Source organism: Trichomonas vaginalis, chromosome IV (genome assembly GCF_026262505.1).
Source record: "Trichomonas vaginalis G3 chromosome IV, whole genome shotgun sequence".
NCBI lineage: Eukaryota > Parabasalia > Trichomonadida > Trichomonadidae > Trichomonas > Trichomonas vaginalis.
The window spans coordinates 13,586,325-13,607,928 of NC_067206.1; the positions used below are offsets into that span (position 1 = coordinate 13,586,325).

Here is a 21,604-nt window from a genome sequence, read left to right on the forward strand (position 1 = left end):
TGAGCTTGTGGGGTATCCATTTATATAAAAATAAAAATTTAAATTATGCCGTTCAATGAACTCTATACCATGCGAATACAGTCATAAATGGTGGCATGTATTCTTTACTTTGTCCCGTTGTTTGTGTATATCCTGAAACGAAATGTGTATGGTTTCCTTCTCCCTGAGTGTCACTCCAGTAACAATTTATAGCAAACTTAACGTCGTCTTTAACATCATATCCTTTACCTTTTGTCATTCCTGACCAATCCCAATATCTATGCTTATGCCAACCTGCTTGGGATGTACTTAAATCTATGTAGTGACTGTGTGCAGGTAAATTTTCACCTGAAATCGTTTTACTTCCTCCTGTTTCCTTTGAAGAGTTTGCACAATACAAAAACCTGTCAACTATTTGTTCCCATGCACCAACACCAAACATTACTTGAGGACCTCTTGCATCCATAGATGTATAAATAGAACCTACTGGGTTCATTAAATCAAACATATGAGATATTATAGGATTGTCTCTTTTGAACTTAAAATATAGTGCAACTATTTCAGGTTTCTTCTGGTTTGTGTCAGAATATTTTTTATAATATAATCTTATGTTTTCAGGGTAGGTAAAATCTTGACTATAATATTTATTTCTGTCATCTGTATAATAATATACTATTCTCGTTTTTTCTATTGCATTATATCTTTTATATCTATAATAATCTAAATATAATGTTAGCTTTTGTTCATCTACATGTGGTGTTCTGTCGTCATCTCCATAGTCATAATAATATGGTGCTGGAGCTGGGTCAGACAATGTCATATCTGCCATTTCATAAACTCTTAAATATTTCTTTTGTTCGTCTCCATATAAGTTTAAGTAGCAGTTGTTGTCTAATGGAACTTTAACTTGTGTACCATCGTTCTTTTTATAGCTTACATACATTTCATTGTTATTTTTCGGAATGAGTTTATATCGTATACCATTTTTTAAGGAGTGTACAAACTGCCATCTAAAATATTTATTTTCTTCATTGACAAAAAGTCACCAACAATAGTTTCAATATTTTTTGTTGTTCCTATCAAACTTTGGTATATTTCGTTAACATATGTTTTATCCGCCTTCTTCTCTAACTCATCGTTAACATAAGTTTTATCTGCTTTAAGGTCTAAACATCCTGAAACCCATCCTGTATCAGCTTTAACTTTAAAAGTCTCAAATGTCCATTCCTTATCCGCCTTCTTCTCTAACTCATCGTTAACATAAGTTTTATCTGCTTTAAGGTCTAAACATCCTGAAACCCATCCTGTATCAGCTTTAACTTTAAAAGTCTCAAATGTCCATTCATGATACCATTCAACCTTTTCTTTAATTTCATTATCTTTTTCATCAACATAAACCAAATTTGCCTTCTTATTTAACTCACTATCCACATATTCCTTATCCACCTTCTTCATTATGTCATTTAGGAAACCTTCTATGAATTCCTCATTTAAATTAAATCTTCCAATCTTCAAAACTTTAGGAAATGCATTTAATGCGTAATATCTTTGTTCTTCTGGTGGAATTGATGTTATATCATCCGTTATTCCTTTAATTTTTGAATTCATAAATAAAATTTCTTTTATATTTGATATCACCGCACCACCTTTGCAAACGAATTCGAAATGGTCATTTTTCAATACTATCTCCAAATCTCCATATTTCAACCTTTGTGTTTGTTCTGCCGTCTTTGAATTATATGCATATGTGGCGTATGTAATGGTTTGTGCCTTAAGTTGTTGTGGTTGCTGTTGTTTAATCATTTATTACGATTTAAAAATAAATATTTAATCCGTTATCTCATCAGCTATTTTTTCATTTGAAATTGCCATAATATTTCATTCATGAAATTCTAAATCACAATCAAATAGGTCAGTTATTCTAAATTTAATATTTGATAAATCTTTTGAATGAAGAATAAATGAATTCCCGGATAATTGAAACGGATAAGATAAAGAAAATGTGTTTAAGTTGATGGATAAAATGTTTTGTATTGATGGGTAAGAGTTAGGGTCAATGTTTGGTGTGAAAATCTCATTGGGGTATTAACTTTATCACATTTGATTAAAATGAAATTGGAACCAGTGTCAGAATACAAAACATCCCCAACATCTTTTTCAAAATTTAATATCCCCAACAATGAACGAAGACGAGGAGTACAAAATTTAATTTTCAGCGGAAATTTAATAAGATTATTTATTTCATCAAGTTCAAAAAGTTTATCAGGTTTTGATTTAAAATTTTCTTCATACCATACGATAAATGATTCATTTAAATAACTTAAAATCATGTTAATATCCCATTTCACTATCACATTATTTATATACATATCATACGTTTTTTCATGGTCATCTTTAATAAATGATATATAATCCGAAGGGTCTAAAAGAATGGGATTAAATTTACCACTCACAGAAACGAGAGAAACATTATAAATTCCTAACTGTTAAATTTAATTCACAGTTATTATTCGAAATAATATTGATAATTGACATTTTTATTGCGATTAAAAATATGGTAAAGCGTTATTTTCCAGTGATAAATAAAACTAGAATAAGATTACCTCAAGAATTCATAAATTCAACGAATAAGAATTCATTCATGTTATAAATTTTAGTGTTTTCAGAAAATATGAGTCGATGTCATATTCATCAACAGGTTATATTTCACTTCATTCAAATTTAGGTTCAATCAAACCCATATAATGACCATTTCATAAGATTTTCAGATGGTATTAAAAAATGTAATTGATAGATTAAAATATGAACAGATTGACAATATCGAATTTTTGGAATTTTGGTTTAAATATCCTGATGGAAAAAAGATTGAAGTTAAAGATAAAGCTGATACTATAACAAAAACAATTACAATGACCGATCCAGATAGTGGGGAACAAAAAGAAATAAAACAAACGATAGAAACTGGTGAAAGGTCAATTATTATTGATTATGATTCAAAGGATTATTATTCGATAATGTTAATGCTTGAATATTAAATAGCCTTAACAAAGAATTTTTCAAGTGATATTTTATATTCATCAACTATTTTATTATAAATATCATTATATGTTAAATGTAGTTCAGTTGTTGTTCCGTTCTTTGATATCTTAATTGTGCTAATATCCTTTATAGGATTTATTTTTGCAACTGTTCCGCAGCATGAAACCTCATCATCTATGAAATAATTGAATCTTCACGTCTGAATCTTGAACATCACAAAGAATGGATAATGTGAATTAATGATTCATAAGGTAAAATAATTAAACCGGATTGGTCAATTAAATTTATTATTGAATCATAATTATCAATTATGATATCGCGATATTTTCATTAATTCTGAATTAATGTCTATTTATATGGGTTATCAAGTGGTGGGGTTGTTGGATAAGTGGGAATTTCAACAGGTTCTTTACCAGGTTCAGATAAAATGATTGGGTCTCCATCTTCTTTATTTTGCTCCTCTTCTTTCGGTAAGTCACGAGTTAATAAATTTGGTTGAGTTGCTGCCCTTGTTAATTCAGGACTAACATTAACTTTAACATTTTGAATAATTCGTGATTTATCATCATTTACATTATAACCAACCGTAATCTCTGCTTTTGCGTTTGTGTTCTTTTGACTTGTGAAACGTCTTCTCATTTATAATTGAATAAAAAAAAAGAAAAATATATTTAAAGTTTTATTTAGTTGTTACGGTAATATCCCAAGGTTCATCCTTGATTGCTTATACTTTCTTTGTAACTGCACCAATTATGTTATTGATATGATTTGAGTTTCTCCAGTCTTATTTTATCATTTACAATATCTTTAATCATTTCATTACATGCATTCTTAAAATCATCCGATTTTTCTAATTTACGTCTATCACTTTCTTTAATTAAATCAAAGTTATATCCTTGTTGAGAATAAAGTGGTTTCTTTATCAATTCCTTGAACGCTTCTGAAAGTGAAGATGAAGAAATTCTTGCCACTTGAATTGGTTTAAATTTCTGCTTTCATTGCTTCTTTCTGTTCATTGAACACTGGATCGAATAAAGCAACTTTAAAGAATTTCTTAGCTGGAATTTCAGGTCTCAAATTTGCATATTGACCATCAAACTGATTAACATATTGAGGTAATCCGTTTGGTCCTTCTTCTTCAATAGCATTTAATTCTTCATTGAAATAAGAATATGGATTATGACGGTATGAAAAATTGGATCTTTACCTGTCTTCGAATGTTGTTTAACAGCTTTTCCATTTTCATCAAATTGCATAGGATAACGTTCATTATATGCTTTACGTTTAGGATAATCAGTTATAGTTAATTTATAACCATTTATGACTTTAATATTACCTTGACCATCAGTAACAAAACTTCATTTATACCATCAGGTTTTCCATTTGGCCGCAATGTCTGCTTCGTGCTTCCCAATTTGGGACCTTGACGTTTGGCATATGCTTGAGCTTCTGGTAATGTTAAAACGTTTCTCATTTGTTTAACATCCTTTTGAAGACCGGCAACAATGTGGACTAATTCTTTCATTCCGTCTGGAACTTTCATAGTTCTATTATATGCACCCTTTTTGTTTGTTCCTTGTTTTAATGGAACCTGTAGAAGATTTGCAATTTCTGTCATGTTTAATTATAAATAAAAATAAAAATTAATTATAAAAAGTTATTCGAATTTAATGGAACCTTTATTTAAATCAACTATTATTTTTCCATGTTCTCCTAATTGTTGATATTGTGTGTAAAGTTCATTAATGCTCATTGGTAAATTCACTTGATAAAGCATAACGTTCAACTGTTGACGACTAAACCCACTGAAAATGAAAAGGGTGGACAGGTTTGATTTAATGTTTGTGCTTAATGCTTTAAAGTATTGAACAGCCATGAAGAATGAACACTGAATATGTCGACATTGAGTTAATAATTGATTAAAATATGATTTCTCATTAGTTATTAGTTTTGATTTCACGGCATCATCTAGAAAAATTAGTGAATGCAAAAATTCTTTATCAAAATTTGAAATAGAAAGTGTTTCAAATAATTCATCCCTTTGTTTATCAATAATTTTATCCTCTAATCCTTGCTTCTTGATTGTATTATATAACTCTTTATACATTAAAAAGTTTTTCAAATAATCTTCCGCTTCTTCTTGTGATAAATAAATAATTGGAATTTTGATTAAATGCTTTAAAGATTCAAATGTATCATCTGAAGGTGAACCTGAACGGTTGATATAAATTAACACATGTGAATAGGGTGAAGTGTTAGCAATAATGATAATTTGTTTTAATATCGTTAATGTTTTACCTTTATTTTGTTTACCAATTGCTGCAGTGATTGAATTTAAGTAACATTCAGAATATGGAATTTTCATTAATTTTTCCTTAGATAGAGCATTTCTATTATCACTCAATGCTTCATTAATCATATCATCTATGTATGTATTATATACTCCTGTTAATTCTTCAGAATTGAAATCCATTTAATCAAAAATAAATTTATAATTTTAAACATTTCTATTCATCAATATTTCATCATATGAACTTCTATACTGTGGTGGTGTACCTGTTGAATGATATTTCAAACCTTCATCCGGTGTCCATGTCCAATATGTAGTCCTAGTAAACCAAACCTGAGGAGGATTTGTCACCTTTGAACAGTAAGTGTCATTTTCACCCTGAATGATTGGATAAGCTTTCACTTGTACTGTAACTTGTGAGTTGAAAGTTTCTAATCCATCAAAGAATATACCCGCTCCATCACGTTGAACTGGAATAGTGCATAAGAATGAAGTTTGGTCTTTCCATGTTCTAGCTAATGGCGTGCCATTATCATCATTCAGTGGTCTAGTTAATGAGTCCTCGTATTCTTCCGTGCATTCATTCACTCCATCTAAATCAGAAGCTTGAAGCATACGTGTAAAGAATATGTCACCCACTGTGGTCATCGCTTGATCGGGGAAGTTTCTGGAATCTATAGTGACCTGAAGACCTCGAAGCATTGGATTTTCTAAAACTGTTCTTTGCATTGCATTCTTCGGAAATGTTAACACAATATCTGTAACATTATGAAGAGCGTATGAGAAATCAGAGCTGATACCTTCAGGAGTGATGCAACCTCCATTTAGTGAGCGAACGTCAATATGTTGAGCTGGTATCATGAATGGATCTTCCTTACTGAATAAACGTGGTATTGCTTTAACTGATTCTTCAATTAAACCATATCCTGGTGTAATACATTTATCCTCTAAAACTTCCATCTTTGTGCATGAAATAATAACGTCTTCAACTGTTGCGTCAGCAGATGTAGCGGCTAAGCTTGTAATTAATTTGCAGGAAGTCCGATTTGTTGGAATTTGCGATCGTATTTATAAACATGATTCATAATCTTTTCATAATTTTCATCAGTTATCTTTTCATAAACGTAATTTTGTAAATCAGCAACTCTTAACGGGTCAACCTGGCAAAATACCAAAGTATCCCTGAAAACATAATATTTAAGAATGATATCACCAAATGATTTAGGATAATCGTCGAACGCCTGAAATGCTAACAAATCTTTACGGAATAATCATATCAAAAGTGATATCAACTTCTTCATTTGCTCTCTTGAAAACTTCTGAAGGGTCAATATATTTACCACATACTGAGTTATCATATTTTTGGACATTGTTATATAATGAATGAACAAACTTTTTAACTTTCCTTTCGATTTTGGTTTATATGTTGCAAATGCGAAAGATTCACGGGCACAATCCATCTGAAGATACCGGCATCACCTCTTTCGGTTTCTACTTCTAATTGCTTAAAGTTTTGATTTGATGATTTATAACCAACGAATAAACGCATGCATTTAAAAGCGGCATCACATGTGAAAGCTTTATTTGAAACTAAAGTTGCTTTAACTTTACGTTTAATATATGTGTCACCTAATTGGTTCACATCATGAGCCGGATTTGTAATTCTTAAATGAGTTTGTTTATCATCAAAATATGGAGCATCAGAGTCATAGCATGAACTTTCAAGTTCTCTATAATATCTTCTACCGTCATTCTTTGCGAATATTTCATTTATCTTTTCGAATGAATGAAATACATTTCCATTAATCGGTTTAGTGTTTGGCACCAAATAGTTAGTCGTCATTTATGATGAAATAAAAAAATCAAAATTAAAAGATGAAAATGAATTTTTAATTTTAATGAAATAATCAACTATGGCTGCAGGATTCTTTAAAAATTATGGGATAAAGTAAAAAGAGGAGCGCATAAAGTTTGGGAAACAATGAAGAAGGGAGCAAATTGGATATTTAAGAATAAAGAAGCAATTAGTGACGTTGCGAACAAATAGCACCTAATGTTCCGGTAAGAGAAGTTTTAAATAAGGAGCAAAAGTTTATCAAAGACTACAACCGATATTGAGATAAAAATAATATTTATTTTTCCACTACTTTCCTCCTATTTTATTAAGTATTCCTTCAGCAATTCCACCAACTGCGTTACCTGCTTGTGCTCCCATCGCTGGATTACCTGCTTTAGCACCTAATACTCCACCAATTATAGTTCCTGCCGTTTTCGCTACTGGTGCCAAAAAGTTTGCAATGGGTTTTATTATTTTCTGATGAACCCAACTTGCTGCTTTCTTAATTCCTTCCCAACTTTTTAAAGAATCCTGCCGCCATTTCTGATTTAATATTAATTAAAAAATATATTTCATCACTTATATTCTAATTTTTATTTAATGATAAATGAAACCAATATTAAAAATAAATGAAACAGAGAGGAAGAAATAAATGAAAGTGAAGATGTTCAAAATAAAATAAACATTGTTAAACCCATTACTGAAACAAAAATTTTTTCATCTGTTGAAGAATTTAATGACTATTATGCTAATAATAAAAAATTATTTGAAGAATTGACAACATGTAAATTGAATAAAATGTTTAAAGTTGATGGATTCAAAATTTCAAAAATAAAAGGTGTTGTTAGTTTAAAATCTATTCCTCAATCAAGAATCACCTCATTAATGAAAATTGATGATTTAACAAAAAGAATAGAAGAGATTGAAGAAAGAATGAATCAAATAATTGATTTCATAAATCATAACTCGTTGAGCCCGGGTCCTTAAAGCCCAAGGCACAAAGTGCCCAGGACTTAAAGTCCATCACTGAGTTCAAGGTTATATTCATCAAATATTTCATTATTAAATGCAACTTCTGCTAGTTTATTTATTTTTTCAATACGATCATTTGAAAGTCTATCGTTTAATTTTTTCTGAAGTTTTTCATTTTCTAGTTCTGAAACTTTATTTGGATGATATGTAAATTCATGAAATTCTTTGGCCTCGGTTTTGATCATTAATTTACAAAGAACTTTAGTGGTTGGAATTCGTTTAAACCATTTATCCTTAATATTTGTTATAAATTCAATATCTGGAATTAATTCCCAAATTTTTGCATTTTCAATTAATTTATTATCAAATGCAAAAGCAATGGGTTTAATATTATGTTTACCTTTATAATATAAACTTTCTACATAATCATCGAAATAAACATCTACTTGTTTAACATTTTCAAGAATTGGTGAAAGAGCATCCATTAATTGATTGACGGTTACGAATCTTGATCCACTCATTTTCTTACGAATTAAAAAAATAAATTATTCATAAGTTATATATTAATTTAATAAATTATATTAAAAAAAAAGGTAGTGGGGCCTCCAGGCACTTCGTGCCCTCTAGCCCCGAAGATGTTTAGTATAAATGAAGTATAAAATGGTTTTTTTTGGGTATAGGGGGCTTCCCAGGGGCTGCGCCCCTTCTAGCCCATAAAATTTTTGAAAGTCGTTGCTGTTGACTTTTTGGTAGAGCACTCAAAATAGTATAACTTTGTCCGGACAAGTAAGGGTCTATCGTCGCTACAGGAAAAGTTACGGGCGTTCCAAGGAAGTATACTTTGAGAGACTCTTTAGAAACTTTAGACGTTTTACATAACCATCCATGCTTTTACTTTACATCCGATAAAAGTGGTTTGGAAACCGTTATGAGATGGTTAGAGGACATACATGACTATGAGTTTAGATATGACAAGATAGAATATGAGAGAGGTCCTATAAACCGGAGAAAGTGTCATATAAACATCTGTCAAAAGCCTCTTTTTTACTTCACTTAAAATGCCACGTAAGCTACGTAAGAATATACGTAAGAGGAAGAGAGCATTGAAACATCCAATAGTAAAACTGACACCACAACAACAGTTGCAACAACAAATAATGAATGACCCCACTATGTTGCAACAAATGTCAAGCAATCCTATGCTTTTAAACCGAGTTGTTGGTGCACAGAGTGGAGGTTTAAGAGCGGCACTTTTAGCGAAATATGGCAGGCTATGGTGGAGCTGCAGACGGAACAGCCTAAACCCTCAAAGTCAAATGAATTGAGTTCACTCAAAAATCAAATATCAGATGTCAAAAAGTCAAACATAGACATACAGAAGCAAATAAGTGAAAACGAAAAGAAACTAGAATATGACAGACACACAAAGAAACTCAATGAGTTAAACGTAGAGAAAAAGAAGAAAGAAGAACAACTGAAAGAACTAAGTACAGAGGAATATGCGAAAAAAGTGTCAGAAAAAGCAGCAGAAGTAGAAAAATGGAACAAGATGTTGTAAATTTGAAAAACCATACTACTCAATATAAAGTACTGAAAGATGAAGAGATAAAACAAAAAGCCCTGAAGACATATATGGATAGCGATGAGTATAAAAAAGAAGTTGAAGCAAATGTAAAGGCAGAAAAACTTTTACAGTTGCAAAACCAAACCGTACAGTATGAAAACTTAGCACAAGAAAGTAAAAATAACGACGCAGCCATGCAAAAGGCAATGAAAAGCGCAGAATATATAAAAGCTAACAATGACTGGTTAGATGCCCAAGCCAACGCCAAAGCAGCCCAACTTATAGGGTCAATAAGGACAAAAATACAAGCGGATGAAGACAGTTCAAAGATAAGCTTTAACAAATGCTGACTTTAAGAACGCCTTCGAAGCTCTTCATAGTAAGGTGAAACAAGTGAACGACTTCTCATCTGGAAAGAAACTGAAGTCTGAAGGTTTCGACAAAGAGTTAAAAGAAGTAGCACAAAATATGACGAAAATAACAGATGCAGCAACGAGACAGGCAGTTCAAAGTGCCTATGACGCCGTTAGAGCAACTGTTGTGGAAAGTCAAGAAAAAGAGTTACAACAGACCAAAACAGACCTAGTAAATGCTTTCTTAAGAACGAAAAGTCAGGTAGGACACTATGCTGCAGATGGAACATATGTGCCAGCTGGTGGAACTTATATACCAGCTGGTGGAACTTATATACTAGCTAGTGGAACCTATATACCACCAAACCCTCCAAGAGAAGCACCTGCACCAGGACTACCTAAAACATTTACATCGTCACATGGACACAGACACAGGCATGCACCAAAACCAACACAACAACCAACAGTTCAAAACCCAGCACAGCAACTACCTCCACAACAACAACCACAACCAGCACAGCAACCAACAGTTCAAAACCCTGCACAACAACAACCACAAACAGAGCAAGGACATAAAAGAAGTAGAGAACAAGGAAACCAAGATTTCTTAAAAATGCTTAAGGAAGAATATGGTTACCCAGCTACTCTTGACTTTAGTGACAGATATAAAGAAGCTATTAGAAAGTTCAAGGAAGGAAATACTGACCCGAACCTATTTAGCTTTATGGCTCAGCACCAAATGGGATATAATTTCAAACCTGGAAAATACAAGCTCGCTAAGGGATATGATTTAATAGCATATCATCCAAATGACATGAACGAATTTACTCCGAGATATTTGGTGTCAGAGCTAAATGACAATTCAACTCTCTTCATGAAACGCGTAAAAAATAGAGACGGAACGAAAGAAGAAAGGTTTATGAGTCCGGATGACTTAGATAGGGAACTTGTTAAAAACGGTCTCGGAATATATGAAATGCCAGCAGATGAGGTACAAGAAACTCCACAGGAAGAAGTTCAGATACAACCAGACATGGAAGAAATAGTTCAGCAACAACAGCTAGAAGAGCCTGAAGGAAACGAACAAGTCCCTCCTTTGGAAACTAACTTCACAGAACTAGATGAAGATTTGGAACAGCCGAAAAATCTTGACCCTCAACAAGAGTATGAGGTGAATATGGAATCTTTCCAAGAGTCTAAAAAAAATTCGGCTGACATAGTAGAAGAATATCGAAAAATTTTCACCGACATACAAAAGACTCCAACACCAGATGAAAATATTCAGCATAGAATGGAAGTACTGAAAGAAAATGTACACAAATACAACAACCCTTTTTACTTACGACCATATAACGTTCAATCTTTGGCTGAACTCGGTGAAAATAAAAGGTTAAATTTCGACAAAACATATAGAAATGAAACATTGTTTAAAGTTCATTCAGAACCTAACCAATATGGAAACAAACCTACTTTTGTTTCTGCAGACTATGGAACTACAATGAGATGGGGTCATAAAGCTAACCCGGATAGTGGTTCATAAACTTACAACCACAATTCCAAGAAGTTGTAGACGCAATGGAAGTCAATGGTGAACCAGATATAGCTGGTATTTTCAGCGCGGCTTTAATGCCATTGAAGAGATATGAAACATGCAGATATTTTGGACCAGTATGAAATGAACATGGCTGAAGGAAATATAACACCTGACGTTCTAAAACATTTATCTCAAAGAACTACACAGAACCATAGAGATGGTATATTTGGTGAAGAGTTTAGAAAGAGAGTTAGGGAGAGAGAAGGAAGAGAACCTATTGTACATGACCTTGCAAACGAAAGTTTACAAAATGTCATAAAAACTTACTTTGCAGACAATGAACCGAGAAGGGATGAATATTTAAGAAAACTCAAATGGACAGTACCAAATGAAATTTAGTATTGAAAAACATGTTCCTTGACAAAATAAAACCAACTACAGAAATAAATGACGCAAGCCTGAAACGTTGGTAAAAGCTTCCCATTCACAAAAGATATTGTTGGTAACATGGAAAGAAAACCAGAATGGCTACAAAAACATATATTTGGAAACGAGCTTATTCCATATGGACAAGCTCTGTTTGAAGAGCTTGAACCGGAAACTCAGGAAAGAGTCATGCAAACAATACGCGAAGACTCAAATACAAACTATGACAAACTCTTTCTAGGATATAGGTTACCTGAGATGGCGACCAGAGCCCAAAGGCAAAAAGGACATGGGAAATTTACAACATACTAGGTGAACATGAGGCAAAGATGCAACAACTTGAAGCAGAGGGCAAGTTACCAAAAGCGACACCAAAGAAGAAGAGAAGAGTAGAACAAAGTGAAAGTAGTGAAGAAGTAACTTCATCTAGTGAAAGTAGTGGCAATGAAGGAAAAAGAAGAGTTAAAAACTCAGCCAGGAAGAAAGTAAAGCTTGGTCCACGTGGGTTCTATTATGATATATAAATCCAACTATTCTATATTTTTACCCATATGAAAATGTACGCCGCTCAGAATATAACGCCAACAGTTTTGGATGCATGAATGGAAATGTTTCCGAATGGTATAACGAATGCGACAATGCCATTAGAAGGTCAGAAATAGTTCCTGGAACTTACGAATATACAACTGCTGTTTCTTATGGAAACGTAGGTGAGTTTGGAGAAGGTTCTTCAACAACAGTAGATATTGCTTGCGACAGGTTCATATAATTTCTATTGACAACTCATTCTTATACGTGGAACAAGACATTGAAATAAAACCTTCTGCCAAGTTGTCTGACAAGAAAGGTTGCAATGGAATTTTCTATGTCGGATACCAATATGCTCCAGAAGTTTTCATGGGATATAAGATATATTCTAACTCCGACTTAGTTCAAACAGTAACATGGGCAAACTATGAATGGTTCGCTTTGAGAAACTCAGTACAACCACAAGCTAGAGAACAAACAGACCAGTATGCCACCATTGAGAAAATAAGAAGACTTGACCCTAACGTTCAGGAGTTTATGTTAACCTTTCTGGACAAACTGCAGCAGCAGTAACCAAAGTAAAACTGAAACTTAGAGTTCCTTTGTCATCTTTCCTCATCTTCAGGTTTTTAAGATACTTGCCAAAACTGGGCAGGAAAAATTTCTATCGAACTTACTCCAAGCAAAAAATAACTTAGTCATTGCACCAACGCAAGACCCATTCACTCTTACAGACGTAAAGGGAGCAAATCAAACGTCATTCGCCGAATTTTGCAAAGACAAAGTTGACTTAGACTTTGGTTTCTCAAACTTCAACACTGAAGTAAACTATTATTTCAATGCTGCTGGAACTGCTTGGGACCCAGTTAAGTTCACATGCGAAAATTTGAATGCAAGAGAATAGAAAGCAGACTTGCAGTCTATATGTTGGACCCAGATATTTCAAATGCTTTAGCTGCCAAATATATTGCAGTTCCACTTATGTTCCCTATACACCAAATATCTGTCAAAGACTTTGCAGGTGAAGTTGGAAACCAAAGTGCTGACCCAGGTGCAAGAACGGATATTGCTTTAACAACTGCAATGAAACATGCAGATACTATGTTTGTACTGTTCAGACGAACTATAAATGACTATTCTTGTTTCTACAACCCTGGTATTAAATATCATATAAACATAGATGGCAAATATTATCCAAGAGAAGAATATTCTACAGTTGAGGATATGAGGTCATACAACTTGACATTAGATGCTATGAACTTTAACAACAACTTCACAACAACCATTAACCCTGAAATGCAAAGTTCTATTATGCCATATGTGAAAGTATGGACTCATACAGGAGGTCAAAAAACTCAATATACAAATGGAGACCGTTCAAACTTTTGGCTTGGCATTCCATTTGCTGACTCAGAAGACTTTATGGGTGGTATTTCAAACTGTTGGTACAGTTCAAATACAATATACTGGTGACAGAGACGGTCCAGATAATTGAAAGCAAAGAAGTTTACAAAACCAATAGCACTTTTCACGGAAGATGCTCTTTTGAAGATTCGTTCGATGAAACCTGCTGGGGCTCCTCAGGTTGGCATAACGACAGCTTCCATCGAGCAGATTTTGGCAGCAGGTCAGTAAGTTGTTCTTTGACACTTTTCTCACCGTCAAATATTGACAGTACGCCAGTTTTGACATAAAATTGTATTATAAACTTTCCTTTAGAAATATCTGTAAGTTTTGAAGTTATATTTTTGTCTGCTTCAAGAACTTTCACCATTTCAGTTATACCAACTTTCTTTGCTTTATGAAAATATTTTGGTTCAGCAAAGACTGCTATTCTATAACATTTACCATTGTTTGTATAAAGAACTATTCTGTCAATGTATTTGTATTGTTTGTGTGTGTAAACTTTGTTCTGCTTCAATTCGAAGAGATACTCGAATACGTCCATCTTTTTATTCTAAGTAAAATGTCATTTCCGAAAAATAGAAGCGTAAGTGTTTCAAAAGTTTAATGGCAGTGGCAGATGTGAAGTTAAATTCACCAACTCAAACAAACAGTCAAAGTGTTATTGTCAATGTCAAAGAAAGAGATGTTGAAGTGGGGAAACCATACGAAGACCAAGATGGTATAACAATAGTTCCTGTAAAAGAACAACCAACATATCCTGAAGTTAGCAGAGACTTAAGTTCTGTTGCAGATATTCGAAACGACTACCAACAACTGAAAGACAAACTTCAAACTCAGGAGAAGATTTGTCAAGCTTTAGGTATAATGTTAAACTTGGTCGAACACAACCCTGTAAAAGTGAACTCATATGTCATTGCACCTCATGAAGTTTTGAAAGAACTATTGAAACTTTTGACAGAGGCAGACGATATAAACATCAAAGAAATAGAACCCGACGTTAGTTGCTGTGGTGTTTCATATAATGTCATTGAAAAGATATACGTTATGAAAGGAGGTGAAACGTTGAACTTAAAGTATAGTTTCCCAGACGTCATAAAAATATTTGACGACCACAACATTTCATTAAAATTTATTTGCTAAGTAAAAATGTCAAAACTTCTTGAAAGATGTTTGAAGAAAAATAATATAGACTTTATTTCATGTAAAGGACTTTACACACTTTTGAACGATATGAAAGACCCTGTTTTGTTTGTTCGTGTAGACAAAGGAAAGTTCTATGTCTTTACAAAATATTTGAACTTCTTAGACAGAGAACTTCAAGAAACGCCATGTGAAAGTTTAGATGAAGTTCTTCTCCACTTTCAGAAAAACTTTTAAATATATGTAAATGGCAGAAGACATAGTGGTTTATACTATTACGACTAAAAACCCTGAGTCATATAATTCTATAACAACAAACTTACAAAGTCCTCAAGGACGATATTGTAAACTAACTTTAAACACAATGACGACTAAAGCTTGTTTTGCTCTTTTGACACCAGAAGATTTTATTGTTGTGAATGGTAAAAAATACTCCTTTGAAGATACTTACTCAGATATACCACCAACAGGTTTTGTTGACTTATTTAATACTTTAAGGACGAGTGTAACATGTGCTGCAACTAGAGCAGGTTTCATTATGTTTGGATGTCCGACTGAGTTTACTATAAACAATATGAGCTATAATACAAAACTTATATCTGGTTTTTACTACCAACAGTTTCCTATAACAGGAAAAGGTGTCATACAAGGAATGTCTATTCCATTGACTTTAAGTACACCTATTTTATATATTGTTTCAAACTTAGGTTCAAAGTGTTATTCGAATGTCGACAGAAACTACTATGACCAAAAGATACTTATGCGTATAAATAACACATTCTCTGCTGGTTTGCCTATTGTTCATTCGAATGCAGAGTTTTCAGCTTTAGTAAACTCAAACACTTTAGCAAACATAAACTTAACCTTAGTTGACGCAAACTTTGTTCCTGTAAAACTTTTATGTCCTATGTATTTGTCAATGACGGCAGAAAGTTTCGAATTGGAAGATGCAACTGGTGAAAGTATTGTATTACAAGAACAACTTCAACAACAAATAGCTCAAGAACAACAAATGCAACAAATAGCTCAAGAACAACAAATGCAACAAATAGCTCAAGAATAAAAAAAAATATTTTTTTTTATTTTTATAAAAATGTACAGAATAGATGTTTCAGATTTTTATGACTTCCAAACATTCAGAAATATGTGTCCATTTCGAGACTATAACAAAGCAGTCGAGAATTTGAAACGTTTAGTCATTTATGTCGACTCTGCCCCAGAATGTTATGTTATGAAAGAATGGGATGTTGTCTTTAACAAACCAAGAGCAACAATAGTTTCAGAACAAGAATGTAAACAGAAACTTAAGAAAATAAAAGTCGTACAAGTTGGCATGAAGATGTTAGATGCTTGGGATATCTTATTGTCAAAACTTGAAGATTTTTCAGTTCGTGGTATAAAGTTTTATACACCTTCTCCAAACTTCTATTCTATCTTCACTGGATATAAATACGAACAAGTAGAATGGAAAGAAAATATTATAGAAGCTTGGTTAGACCATGTCAAAGAAATTATATGCAATGGAAACGAAAGAGTCTATGAGTATATCTTATGTTGGTTTGCAAACATCTTACAACATCCAAGTGCTAAAAATGAAACTGCTCTCATTATAATTGGAAAACAAGGAACAGGTAAGAACACTTTCTTTACAGATATTTTGTGCAAACTGTTAGAAGGTTATTCGAACCCGAATATGACAAACTTAGAAAACATCTGCGGTAAATTTAACTCTTCAATAGAGAATATGAAACTTATAGTATGTAACGAACTTCAAAGTATAGATACAACAAAAATTTTGAACTCAGATGCTTTGAAGAGTCTTATAACAGACAAAGTTGGAGTTGTTGAAAGAAAGTATAAAGACCAAAGAGTTTGTGAAAATGTTGCAAATTTCATTATGGTTTCAAACAATGCTGTTCCGATGAAGTTAGAAAGTTCTGACAGAAGATATGTAGTTGTCAGAACGTCAGATTCTCATATGCAAGATACAGAATATTTTGACGACTTAGCAGAAACTTTGACACCTGAGTTTTACAACCACTTGTTCTCATATTTCATGACATTAGATATTTCTAAGTTCAATCCAAGACAAATTCCACATACAGAAGAGAGACAAACATTGTTAGAAGCAAACAAGAGTGTATATGAACTGTTCATAGATGAAACTGACTTTGAGTGTTTAGATGAAAGGTCATTGTACGATTCGTATAAACAATATTGTCAAGAATATGGTTATATGACAGCGTCTAAACGAACATTCTTGGCAAATGTCAAAAGTCTTTTAGACGTACAGAATGGTGTATATACAAAGAAAAATTTTTCTGAGTAAATTTTAAAAAAAAATATTTTTTTATCCGATAGAAAAGATGACGAAATTCATCTCAGTAAACAAGTACATGTCAGGACTTAAAGAAGAACTAGACCCATTCACATATTTGAATGTTTACTTCTACCATTTTGAAAAGTCTTCATTCAGCAAAGTTTGGAACATCGAACCAGTTAAGTTTGCTATTGTGACTAAAAATGGTGCGAAATTTGAAGACTTAGACATAGAAGGTTTGTTAACAGTCAAAGAAAGTTTTGACAGAAGGTTCTCAAACCTTAAAGAAGGCAAAGCATACAAACTTGTTATACCTTATGAACCAAAGAAAGCAGACGACTATGAATATTATGAGTCTAAGATAGTTGAAGTTCAAGGTAAATTGGGTAAAAAGATTTTAGAGTCTAAGCCAGTGTTTGCTCCTAAAGAGGAAGAGAACATTGACATTGACCCAGAAATGTTCTAAAAATAAAATTTTATTTTTACATGTCAAATTTCTTTTTCTCTGGAACTGGCTCTGGTTCAGGTTCTTTCTTCTCTTCTTCTACTTTCTTTTCTTTCTTTTCTCTCTTCTTCTTTTCTGGTGGAGTTATGTCAAACTTCTCAGAACCATATTTTTGTAAAAGTTCTTTGTCCTTTAATAGCTCTTCTATTCTGTTTTCTATTTCATCTTCAAGAACAGCGCATGTGTCTTCTTTGCATTCTAAGAAGTTTTGTTGGACTTCATCTCTCCAAGAGGCGTCATCTCTGTCAACAAGTCTGTCATTGACAAATTTTAAGACTGCTCTGCTTAATGTTTTATGGTTCTTGTCATATTCCCAGAAACAGAACTTTAGAACAAATTCACCTTTCTTGTTTACACTATGTAAGATTTTATGGTCGACAGATGTTTTGCTGTCGAAAAGCTTGTCTCGAATATAGATAGCGAAATCGCTAGACATTTTCTAAAAGATAAAAATTTTAATTTTTCTAAAAATATGTTAGAAAAAAAGTTTGCTGACATTGACAAAAAATTTGAGAATGTTTTAAATAAGAACAAGGTGAAATTAGAAAATGCTCAGATAAAACCCATACATGACAAGTTCTTATTTGCTCAGAATGGTATAACAGGTCTAATTGCACCACCTGGGTCTGGTAAGACTTTCACTTATCTTAAAATGGCTGCACAACAACAAGAACTAGATGAGAAGAACCCATTCTATGAGTTAGTTGTTATTTGTAGTACTTCTGGTCAATTTGACCAAACCGTCAATTCGTTCAAAGATATTATAAAGAAGTCTAAGTTAGTATGTATAAAAGACTCTGAGTTGTTAGATTGGATAAAGAAGTACCAAAGAAGAGTTTTGAAGTACAATGCTATAAATGAGTATATAAATTCTAAGTTTAAAGACCCAAATGAGGAAATGCAGAGAATATTAGAGAAGAAACACTTCAGAAACAAACAGAAAGAGATAGAATACATTTCGAAGAAATTGCAATCTTACGATTGGAAGACTTACCCTCATAGATGTCTTCTTATCTTAGATGATTTCGCCTCTCATCCTTTGTTAAAGAATAGAGAACAAGACATGTGTCGAATTCTTAAGAAGCTCAGACACTTTAACATCTCTGTTGTCATTTGTGTACAGACAGCAAAGAGTTTAAGTAAGGATGTAAAGAGAATACTTACTGACATTGTACTTTTCCCCGGATTGTCCGAAGACGATTTCATGGAACTTATGAAAGAGTCCATGGCAGGTAAGTTTGACAGACATGAACTATGGGAGAAGTACAAAGTCATACAAGACCCTCATACTTCTTTCAGAATTCATATCTACGCAAACAAAGTTCAAATTGTAAAAAGTCAAGCGTAAAAATGTAAGTGTTTCGTCTTAGTCTGTTGTGGTTCTGCAGCTTTCGGTTCTTCTGGCTTTGGAATGGACTCGGTTGGTGGTACGTCGGACATTCGTTTGTGTCCTGTCGGAAGGAAAATATTTTCCTGTTGGAAGGAAGAGTTCTTCCTGTCGGAAGGAAAATTTTTTCCTGTTGGAAGGAAGAGTTCTTCCTGTTGGAAGGAAAATTTTTTCCTGTTGGAAGGAAAATTTTTTCCTGTCGGAAGGAAAAACTTTTCCTGAAGTTCGACCAAAAAGTTCTCAATTTTCGAAAATTTGAATGGTTTACGGACGGACAACTGGAAAAATTTTTCCTGTTGGAAGGAAAATTTTTTCCTGTCGGAAGGAAAATTTTTTCCTGTTGGAAGGAAAATTTTTTCCTGTTGGAAGGAAAATTTTTTCCTGTCGGAAGGAAGAGTTCTTCCTGTCGGAAGGAAATTTTTTTCCTGTCGGAAGGAAATTTTTTTCCTGTCGGAAGGAAGGACTCGGAATGCCAGAAGGATTTGACAAGACAATTGACCTTATAGAGCTACCTGAGCCATTTGAAGTCAAGCGTAAAAATAAAGAGTTCATTTACTCTACTTGTTTGAAGTTGTCAAAATACTCTGTTATTTTTTCTTTCAGTAGCGGTAAGTCTTCTTTGAAGGTAAGTATTGTACAACCTTTAATATCATAGTGTGTTTGAGGTAACGTATCTTGAACTATTTGTTTCACATCTTCATTTGGGGTCATTGAAATCGGTAAGTTTTCGCGATAGAACCAATTTCTGTCAGATTTGTAAATCTTAGCAAGGTCGTAAAAGCTCTTGTTGTTTCTTCTGACTAAATGCAACATAACCATATCTCTGTCTTCTTCATTTTCCATCTCTTCAGTATAAATCATATACTTATAGTTCTTTTCCTTTCCTTTTGGTACCGAACGTGGTATTCTTTTCTGTATGTTTTTTGTCTTCTTTCATCATATCTTCTCTCTGCTTTGTACAAAGTTCGTCAAGTAGCATAAGTATGTAGATTGCATAACGAGGTGAAGCCCACATTGCTATTGAACTAACTAGGAACTTATGAACATATATACCTTTTTAGATGTGATGGTAAGTTTTGTCTGTCTTGGTACATCTTTTTAAGTTCTACATGTTCAAACTCACTGAGGAGTTCATGAGTGCTATTTAATTCAAACCAGTCTTGTGGTTTCTTAGTATCTGGAGCAAAACATGCTGTCAAAATACTTTGCATTTGTACATGTCATCTTTGACGAACGAATGAGACGTAACTGTTTGTTATATTGTATGTACTCGTATTCTTCACTTATGGCTTCATGAACGATAGCAGTTGTTGTGTTCTCGGTTGTTGTCATATCTGTCTTTACATACAAAATAAAAAAAATATTTTTATAAAAAATTAGCGTTATTTTCTGACTTTCACAAAAGACCAAAAATAAACGCTTTACATGTATTTTTCAGCAACTTCGTCAAATAATTTTATAGCACTATCTATCTCATCTACTTCAAACGTTTCTTTACCTTTTCGTGGGAGCACCATACATTTTCTCAAACTTTTCAAGTAGTTCTGTTTCTGCAGCTCTCATATCGTTAACAAACACAACCTTAACTCTATTGACTGTACTGTCATATCTTTGAGTTATATTATATGTTCTTCCTATCTTATATCTCTTTGTATTGAAGTCCTTCGGTTTCTGAACGATATAAAGTAAGCCTTCACTGCAACGTTCCGTATCGAATGAACCATATGTTATGAAGTTATATCCAACAACTGGGTCTAACCATAACAAAACTATCGGTATAAGACTTTTGTCGATGAGATATGCTGTAGTTCCATAGAATCTTACCGATATCATAAGCTCAGGATTTCTTGTCAAAATTTTCTGAGTTGAAGCATTTCTAACCCAGTCGTATGCTTTCTTTCCAGATGGAGATATAATGTCTGACAAAGAATATTTCTTGTATTTCTTTGAGTATCTTACGTTTAAATCACCTATTCTAACCACTTTGGTGTTATTGTCTATCTTTTTAACTGTTTCAAACTCAGTGTTTGTCATTTTCTGTTCTTACATACAAAATAAAAAATATTTTTTTAAAAAAACTAACTTTATTTTTTCTATCTTGTATAAAAGATATGATTTCAGGGATTTTTTTGACGAAGTGTCAAAGTTCTCTTCGTCAAAATTTCACGATTTTCATAATTTACACGCTATTTTTTTGACGAAGTGTAAGTTCTCTTCGTTTTATTTCATGCGTTTTACATGGTAAACGTTATTTTTTTGACGAAGTGTCAAAGTTCTCTTCGTCAAAATTTCACGATTTTCATAAGCGTTTTACATGGTAAAC

The 21,604-nt window shown here is 32.9% G+C and overlaps 7 protein-coding genes and 4 pseudogenes across 11 annotated transcripts, besides 2 other annotated features; 6 read left to right on the forward strand and 5 right to left on the reverse strand.

The window, feature by feature from the left end:
* Nucleotides 1-6,091: part of a mobile genetic element that runs on past the window's edge.
* TVAGG3_0085520 (phage tail repeat-like family) lies at nucleotides 53-808 on the reverse strand (the record flags this gene model as incomplete). Its single annotated transcript, XM_051222234.1, has 1 exon — nucleotides 53-808. One exon carries the CDS (start codon nucleotides 806-808, stop codon nucleotides 53-55), a length of 756 nt encoding a protein of 251 aa, XP_051107220.1.
* TVAGG3_0085530 lies at nucleotides 5,516-5,927 on the reverse strand (annotated as a pseudogene). Its single transcript has one exon. A coding segment is annotated over exon 1 (412 nt).
* A 2,609-nt stretch (nucleotides 6,092-8,700) lies between the features above and the next one.
* Nucleotides 8,701-21,604: part of a mobile genetic element that runs on past the window's edge.
* On the forward strand, nucleotides 9,657-11,331 carry TVAGG3_0085550 (annotated as a pseudogene). The gene has a single exon. A coding segment is annotated over exon 1 (1,675 nt).
* TVAGG3_0085560 (protein of unknown function, DUF4106 family) lies at nucleotides 14,533-15,069 on the forward strand (the record flags this gene model as incomplete). Its single annotated transcript, XM_051222235.1, has 1 exon — nucleotides 14,533-15,069. One exon carries the CDS (start codon nucleotides 14,533-14,535, stop codon nucleotides 15,067-15,069), a length of 537 nt encoding a protein of 178 aa, XP_051107221.1.
* TVAGG3_0085570 (uncharacterized protein) lies at nucleotides 15,722-16,132 on the forward strand (the record flags this gene model as incomplete). The annotated part of the gene is made up of 1 exon (XM_051222236.1): nucleotides 15,722-16,132. One exon carries the CDS (start codon nucleotides 15,722-15,724, stop codon nucleotides 16,130-16,132), a length of 411 nt encoding a protein of 136 aa, XP_051107222.1.
* On the forward strand, nucleotides 16,301-17,145 carry TVAGG3_0085580 (uncharacterized protein; the record flags this gene model as incomplete). Its single annotated transcript, XM_051222237.1, has 1 exon — nucleotides 16,301-17,145. A coding segment is annotated over one exon (845 nt), but the record flags the coding sequence as incomplete, so codon positions are not given.
* Nucleotides 17,436-17,848, forward strand: TVAGG3_0085590 (protein of unknown function, DUF4108 family; the record flags this gene model as incomplete). The annotated part of the gene is made up of 1 exon (XM_001323286.2): nucleotides 17,436-17,848. A coding segment is annotated over one exon (413 nt), but the record flags the coding sequence as incomplete, so codon positions are not given.
* Nucleotides 17,872-18,330, reverse strand: TVAGG3_0085600 (uncharacterized protein; the record flags this gene model as incomplete). Its single annotated transcript, XM_051222238.1, has 1 exon — nucleotides 17,872-18,330. One exon carries the CDS (start codon nucleotides 18,328-18,330, stop codon nucleotides 17,872-17,874), a length of 459 nt encoding a protein of 152 aa, XP_051107224.1.
* Nucleotides 18,793-19,242, forward strand: TVAGG3_0085610 (protein of unknown function, DUF4106 family; the record flags this gene model as incomplete). The annotated part of the gene is made up of 1 exon (XM_051222239.1): nucleotides 18,793-19,242. The coding sequence occupies one exon, from the start codon at nucleotides 18,793-18,795 to the stop codon at nucleotides 19,240-19,242; it is 450 nt and encodes a 149-aa protein (XP_051107225.1).
* Nucleotides 19,834-20,360, reverse strand: TVAGG3_0085620 (annotated as a pseudogene). The gene has a single exon. A coding segment is annotated over exon 1 (527 nt).
* On the reverse strand, nucleotides 20,770-21,315 carry TVAGG3_0085630 (annotated as a pseudogene). The gene has a single exon. A coding segment is annotated over exon 1 (546 nt).